The 8,507-nt window shown below is 34.8% G+C and overlaps 1 protein-coding gene across 3 annotated transcripts in view; it reads right to left on the bottom strand.

Moving 5' to 3' along the window:
* The window catches only part of LOC129439929 (uncharacterized), a 112,370-nt gene extending 109,992 nt beyond the window's left edge, over positions 1–2,378 (bottom strand). For 2 of the 3 annotated variants that reach the window (XM_073860653.1, XM_073860654.1), the window contains exon 1: positions 2,190–2,377. In XM_073860653.1, the coding sequence (XP_073716754.1) occupies positions 2,190–2,214 (25 nt within the window). In that variant the 5' untranslated portion in view covers positions 2,215–2,377. Of the gene's footprint in view, positions 1–2,189 lie in introns of all 3 variants that reach the window. The other variant, XM_073860652.1, reaches the window with a different exon arrangement.
* Positions 2,379–8,507: the final 6,129 nt, after the last annotated feature.

The raw sequence follows: 8,507 nt of genomic DNA on the forward strand, positions 1-8,507 counted from the left end.
AGTTTTCTCTTTGTCAAACGTGTGATGTAGCACCACTAGAACTTTCAGCTTAGATGCTGTTCAAGGAAACAAATCAATATACTGTAAAGGTAAATATGTTGTAAGTCTTGCCTTAAAATATCATCTTTACACTGATTATTTAAGAAATAACTAATGTATTGTTTCTAATGTCTATAACTAATGTCTTGCATTACTGTTTGAATAGTAATAAAATAAATCACCTGTAGAGTCATCAAATCTCTTTAGTGCTGCTTCAATATCAGTTCCAGCTCGAGAGACAATAGGACAGAAAACCAAAACGACATCACTCTCATCCACTGTAGGAGCTTCCTTCAGACGCTTAAAGCGGGAACTCAGATTGTTGAAAAATCCCACATGAGAGTCGTTTGTTTTTCCACTCAAAATGCTGCAAACTTTGACCTCCCCTATGAAAGGTAATAGTATGAAACAGCATAGTTTTGAAAATGTATGTATTTATAATGGATCAGTTCTGAACAATGAATATAAACCAGAACAGTCCACAATGTACAGTAATATGAGTGACTAAAAAGCAGTTATTTTGTGAACCCTCTTAATGATAAAAAGACTGACCTGTGTTTCTTAATTGTGCCTCTTGATCTGTTTTCCTCTTTTTAGATTCCACTTCCTCAGATTTACTTTCATCCTGTAGTTACATTAACAATAAGGTAAAAATCATTGACATATATTTGTAAATAAAACAGTAATAGGTGTTTGCACTACAAAAGCAAAATGTGCAGATTGATAAAAAACTGGAATAACTTACCTCCGTAGACCTTTTTCTTTTTTGTAGTTGAGATTTAACTGTGTTCTTAGTTGGACATACTCTTTCCTAAAGAGAAAAATATAACATGATCTTAAATTTTTGTAGTCAGTGATATGCAGTTTTCATTATTCATTAGTGATAAATACTGTAGCTCACCTTCTCTTTTAACCATTTCTCAACTTTGTCTATAGCATCATGATTCTTCTGACACTTCAGTAATCCTGTATCCTCATAGTACAGACAGTCCACTGTCAGTATATCCTTCCTGATAACACATCTGCTGCTGTCTGGTACAGTTTTCTCTGGGTCAAATGTGTGATGTAGCACCACCAGAACATTCAACTTAGATGCTATTCAAAGAAAAAAGTATTGAAGATATTTTTAAAATTAATAATTTTGTGTTTTCTTAAAAAACATGATGATAATAAATAACTAACCTGTAGAGTCTGTGAATCGTTTCAGTGCTGCTTCAATATCAGTTCCAGCTCGAGAGACAATAGGACAGAAAACTAAAACAACGTCACTCTCATCCACTGTAGGAACTTCCTTCAGTTCAGGGATTTGGTTCATCAGAGTATCAATAAATCTCCTGTGAGAGTTATTTGTTTTTCCAGCCAAAATGGAGCAGAGTTTGACTCCCCCTGGAAAATGCATGAAATAAGCATGAAATAAACATGGGAAAATACAAATATTCAATATAATGCTGTTTTGTGTGAGGAGCCTTTTCCTCCAATGTCTGTACGTGGAAATATTTAAGCATGCTTGTAAATTATACATAAATATTAAGTTGTTTGTTTTCTTGTCAAAGTCTGAATGTAAAATAAAGACCAGCATTTGTCGTTTAAACCAGTAACTGCTGACCTGAACACAGCTGTTGGTGTGTTTCCTGTTGCTGTTGTTTACTGGTTTCCAGCTCTTGGACTGTGTTCTTTGGTATCTCTTTCTCACTCATCAGTTTCTTCAGATTCTCCATCTCTGTGTTTTTCTCTTTTAGCTGATTTTGCATCTCCTCATATTCTTTGTTTTTTTGCAACACTTGTTTTTCTAACTGTTGGATTTGTGATTCTTTATTTTCTAGAAGAACAGATTTTTCTTTCAGTTGTTTTGTCGTGTCTGTAAGTTCGGTTTGCATTTCTTTAAGTTGTTCCTTCATCTCCATTTGGGTCTTTACATATTTTTCCAGTTCTCTGTTTTTGTCATCTAGTTCACAGTTTTTACTTTCTATTTTTTTCTTCAAATCCATCACCGTCTCCTTTAATTCAGTTGGTTCCTGTTTGCTTTGATCTTTGAAAGCCTCGACTTTGGGTTCCTCTACATTATTCAATACAAGCTCTGAAAGAGGGAAATAACATATAAATATGTGTTTCTTGTGCCTGTCCTGATGTTTAACTTTAACAATATTCACCTGTCATCGAAGAGGATTGCTCCATTTGTTCTCTCTGTCTTTTATCCCATGAATTTTTTTATCTTTTAAAGTAAAGAAATCAGTCTAAAGAATTATTCAACATATTAAATACAATTCATCCGGGAAATATCATTACTCTGTTAAAATGTTGACAAGTGTAAATAACTGACCGCTAATTTTACTGACTGTACTGTATGATGGATTAGTTTTTGGTGGATGGGTGTGCTTTGTGGAGCTTTAAAATGAGGCACTATCCAATTCTATTATAGAGCTGAAAAGAGCCAGGATGTTATTTAAGATAAGCCTGATTGAAATCAGAAAATCATATAGACCCCTTCACGGTTCACGTCACAGGCTGTTCCCACTGCGCATGTCGGGGTCAGAAAAGTCATTACAGCAGATTCAGTTGCGTATTATTCGGTATCGTCAAAAATGCCTACTTACGTCGTGGGCTATGAAAATCGCACCAGGTCTTCCGTTAAGTTTTCGCGAGTCATGCAGAATCTCAAAAACAAAAAAATACAACATCTGCTTCTGCAAGCAATTAACGTGCAGACTGGGACAATGCAAAGATTAAAGAGGCTTGTGTTGCTCACTTCATTTGAGGTAAGTCATCATTTTTCAGCACTGTTAGATTAAATTATAAAGCCTAAATGGTATGAACAGTTCGACCCCGTGCTGCGCGCGCACCTGATAGTCATTCAATGTTTACAAACCTTGAAGGGGTCTATACTGTACACCTGCTTGGGGGGGGGGGGTGAGTAAAATATGGTCTAATTTTCATTTTGGAGTGACCTATTCCTTTAAGATCAATCTTCTGGTAATATCTCCTACATAGATGTCAAATAAAAACATTTGATTTGATTTGATTTTTACATTTTTTAAACCTCTGTGTTTTTATATCACTAGAGAATCCAATGCACACTGAACAACATTGAATGAATTAATAATATTCATAATAAACAGTTGCTTACCTTGCGTATTGTCAGATGAAAACTTTTGCTTTGAATAGTTGGTGGACGTACTCTTGCTAAGAAGAACATTGCGTAATCATTACTTATGATTTATTTTAAAAATAAGCTTTAAAAAATATATGTGAAACTTGCAAAAAACTATCTGTTCTCATGTGCATTTAAGTTTAATCAACTTATGTTTTTTAGTGTTACCAATTAACCCTCAAATGGTCTTCATTTTCTGTTTACACTATTGGCTCTTGTGGTCTATATGACCCCAAAATTGAAAGGATAATTGTAAGAAATATATACATTTTTAATAATACAAATAACATTTTTTTTGTTTACTTCTCATCTATACAAGAAAGCTGTGTGTTGAGAGATTTGAAGTACTTTATTACTACTAAATTCCTCAACTACACCATTAGTTTGCCTGAAAAATATCACATTTTTATGAAACGTTCACATAAATTGATTTAAATTGTTTTCAGATATTGATATAGATGTTATGTGTTGAATTCGGCCATCTGTTGTTTAGAAGAAGAAAAAAAACGTAAAAGAATTACAGTTTATGAATTAAATCAATTTGACCAGCAGAGGCCCATAGAGACCTATTTATTTTACATGATATGGGCAACTGCTTGCATTACTATAGTAATATATTTTGTGAATTAATGTATATATAAACGTTAGAAAGGACATTAAAATAAATATTATTTTGAAATAAATATTTGCATTTTGAAATGTCTGTTTGTACAACATGCCACAAAAATTTGACAATGTGTGTGTGTGTGTGTGTGTGCGAGAGAGAGAGAGAGAGAGAGAGAGAGAGAGAGAGAGAGAGAGAGAGAGGGAGAGAGAGAGAGAGAGAGAGATAAAGAGTGTGTGTGTCCATGTCTGTGTGTGTGTGTGATAGATTATTTAGGAAGTCCCAAAATTGTATATCTCTGAGATTAAGAGAACCTTTTTTAACTAATGAAATCTCGTTTGGGGTCATTGGGGACCCCAAGGAGCAATTGAGGGTTAAAGTAACTTTTAAAGTTGAACCAACTTTTCACTTTTTACAGTGTATTTAAGCAATATCGCTCGAGTAGGAGTGTGATATAGCTCTATATCATCACGGCTGTGATTAGGCCAGAGGCACGAGTCTCACTAAGCAAACGTTCAAACAGGCGCTATCTTTACTAATCGACTGTAGATTTAAATATAATACATATATATTCTCGACTGAACTAATCTTAAAACTACACTTTGTGACCAAGAAATTGTAATATTTAAAAACGGCGAATCCGTCCATTGAGTTAATATGAGTTTAACATATTAACGGCCTCGTGCCTCTGGCCTAATCACAGCCGTGATGATATAGAGCTATATCACACGACTCCGAGAGCGATATTGCTTTTATACAACAGTTCGACGGCACACGTTTGAAAAACGAAAACTAGAAAACAACAACGGAGTTATTTTAAAAGCCTCTTTGTTTGAGAACTACTTCTTCCGCCACGGATTTAAGGGCGGCCAGAATGACAGGTAAAACTTTCGGCTGCTTTGAAGCTCATAACAACTCAATGGACGGAAAAGCCGTTTCTTTATATTACTGTTTCTTGGTCACAAAGTGTAGTTTTAAGATTAGTTCAGTCGAGAATGTATCTGTATTATATTTAAATCTGCAGTCGATTAGTAAAGATAGCGCCTGTTTGAACGTTTGCTTAGTGAGATTCGGTACAAATGAGAACCAAAGCATGAGCAGACATCAGTGTTCACTCGCCCCGCTGACCACCGCCCTCTCTGGGCTACATTTCTGAAAGGGATTCCCCGGCTCTCATGTTGGCCTTGTTTGTTTATGATGATCGTCAAAATGAGATCAAATCAGCAGTATTTGGTGTCATGATCAAACTTGTACTTGTTTTTTTATTCATATTTAGTGTCTTTTGTTTTGGCGCGAGGTAAAAGTTAATAAAACTATACTTGTGAAACGTTACTATTGCTTTCTCATGTATTCTTAACGCGATACGAGCACTCGATTATTATTATTAAACTTTGTTCTTGTCAGTACTATACAAAACGTTTATTTATAAGTGTCAGAGAGATGTTTTTGCATGCTGCTTATAAATATACCAGTGGCGATATCTCATAACATGTTTTAATAGTCACGTCACGATAAAGTAAATGATCAATGTCCACATTTAAAAGCTGCGGGGCTTACCTGCAGTTCCACTGTGTTTTCGCGTTCTGATAAAAGATATAGCTCCAGAAAAAAACGAGTGTCCACACTCCTCTCTCCAAGTGCCAAGCGTCCACACGATGTGACAAGACACCCCCCCCACCAACTCCAACGCAACATCCAAGAGCGCCGATCCTCCACGGAACAACACCTCTGATTGGGGATTCACAGACCGATCCACGAGCCAGCAAACCAATGAGACACACACACGGAGAGTGATTCACACAGCGCGTCTGTGTTTTTCCATTCAGAGATGAGCCTGCTTAGGACCTCCATTCACTAGGTGGCGGAATAATACGAAAGGTGAATCGGTTACAGTGCCGTTATCAGTACAATATCGTATAGCTCTTAGCCAATCAGATTCGAGAACCAGAAAGAACTGTTGTATAAATGTTGATAGCTATACCACTTGAATTGTTTGAGTCATTAAATATGTTTGTTGACAATGCATTATAAAAACTGGCCTTCTTTTACTTGTACTGTCATCTCCTCTGTTGCGTTTCCACTGATGACCTGACAGAGGTACACGCCAACATCTGACTCTCTGAAGTTCCTCAATGACAAGGAAACATCTCCTCTCTCTAGTAGTTCATGAGAAAACAGATTTACTCTGCCCTCAAAGTTTCTCCCCTCTGTTACCTGCTTTTTCTTATAGATACACACACAGTCTGTCTCCTTAAACCATCTGATCTCCATGTCAACAGCACTGATTTCAGGTGACAGGTAACATGGTACTGTGACATCACACTCCAGATTAACTTCAACACTCTCAGCTGTTTTAGGGACAATGAGCTGAAACCCATCTGTAAAGCAGGATTTTTTTTATTCTAAGCATTTGAAAAACAACTTAAACAAATGAATTCACCTCAAACACAGACTCAAGCATAAGCAAATTATAAAAATGTTTGAATAAAACTTACTGCTGCCTGCAGCTGCCATTACTTTTTTCTTAAAAAAGAGAAAACTTTTTACAACATTTTTAAAGATGTGCATTGTGAAAGCCAGTGTTGAAAGCACCATAAAACTGATTAGTCAAATGAAGTGTGAATGATAAATGAATGCATTTGTGCTATAAAATATAAATTAAACAGTAATGTCCAGCACTATTCTGTTAAAAACTCTTAACAAAACGTTTGTATATGAACATGCTTTAGCTTGCTGCTAACTGCACTTACCTCTCCTGTCCTTCACCACGTCTTCTGTCTGAGCTAAAGAATGAATGAATAAATGAATGAATGAAGAACGACTTGAAGCTGGAAAAAATGTCTCATGAAACAGTGAGATAAGCAAATTTATTTGCAATTCTTTAATAATAACCTTTGCCGAGCGGTGTTTGCTTTTCCTGCTGTCACACCAAGAAAACACTTTCACTTTCACTTGCAGCAGAATAAACATGTGAAGCAGGCACTACAGTACATTCACACATAGCACAGCATCTTATACCTTAAAAATAGAGAATCTAGCTTGTTTGCTTTTTAAATTCATTTGAATTCAAAATGAGGTCATTTTTTCATCACCCGGTAAATGCATGAAACAAATGTCAATTTAATTAAAAGTCCCACTGTTAAAAAACCGAGATTACTCGCGGGATTTAACTTTGTGTCATGTGAATTTTTCGCTCGAGTTCAATATTTTCAACTTGGGCGAAGACGCGTTTAAGGCGAATAGCGTGTGTTTTCATGGCAAATGCGCCGCCCATATCGCGTCATTCGCATCGCCCCGCGCGAGGATGCGTCTGATCGCGTCTTTGCATTGACTTTGTATGTAATCTACTTGCGCAAATCATTGAACTCGCATCTGGTGTAAACCCCATGTATTTGCAGACAGAGCTTCTGTTAAATAAACTTATTTTGCATTATATTTAAATCTATTGTCCATTGTAGGCTATTTTAATTTCTCTAAAATTTCAATTACTATCAATTAAAATAGTTTGTCATAGTTTATATAAGCAAAAGGGGACATTTTACAGATATACACCGCATTCATTTGTAATGATCAGCAATGTTTCAATTTATGAAGTTATCAGGCAAAATCAGATGAAGTGCAGTGATATAGTTCATAATTCAGAAAAGATGAGGTGATGACAGTACAGCTAAAATATTATTTTTATGAACTTGTTCTCACTATATACAAATGCTTTTAATGCTTAACATAGGTAATGAATATAATGTATGTTATGAAAAAAAATGTGTTGTAATGGAAATAAAAGTTATTTTTAACCCAGCATTGGGGTCATTCTACAAAAAAGGTAGAAATGCTTGTCCCTTGCTTTTGCAGACCCCTTAATCATTTAATTTGACCCAATAATCCCATAATGATATATATTTAATAAATATAGACTGTCCTTAAAATGATGAGAGAGTTTATTTATTTAATTTTTTTCTTTTTTTAAACTTTTTTTTAAATGTCTGGTCCTGAAAATTGCCCTGTCCCTTTGATCCTAAATGGAAGTTGAACTGTGTACTTACTATTTAAAACCATGTTTTTTGTAAAACAAATCAAATTTACATTTACCTTTAACCCTGTATGAATTTACTACAACACTGAAATGGTAATGAAAATACACTATTAATATGAATAATATCAAATAAATATTTGTCCCCCAAATTTATGTCATTGGTGTTACCCTACCCAAAGCACTTTTATTTTGAAACAATGCATCAGCTCTTTGAAGTTTTTCATGGGTGTTAAGATCTTTACATAAAAATACATTATACTGAATAAGTATGTGATTGTTACATCTCTGATGTAATGGCACATGTTTAATGGCAGCCATGTTTTTTTCTGTAAATTTTCATTGATGTTACCATCATTGGTGTTACATTGTGTCATTGGTGTTAAACCAAGTTTTGGTGTTATGAATGTATTTTTTTGTACTTTCTAATATTTTGTTGTTGATATGGGATGTAAGACATTGTTGATATTTCAGTCTTTGCATCAAAGCCTTTATGGTTGTACATTTTTGTTTTTGTTGAATTTTTTTTTTTTTAAGAAAAAAGTCAAACTGAGAATCAAATAATTTCATACAATGCTGGGTAAAGATGAAGAATTTAACTAAACAAATATTAATAATCAATTATTTTTCTTGCTGTTATCATTCCTCTACTCAACCTTTAACTAAATACACAAGCTGTAATTAGA

The sequence above is a fragment of the Misgurnus anguillicaudatus genome, chromosome 22 (assembly GCF_027580225.2).
Source record: "Misgurnus anguillicaudatus chromosome 22, ASM2758022v2, whole genome shotgun sequence".
Classification (NCBI taxonomy): Eukaryota; Metazoa; Chordata; class Actinopteri; order Cypriniformes; family Cobitidae; genus Misgurnus; species Misgurnus anguillicaudatus.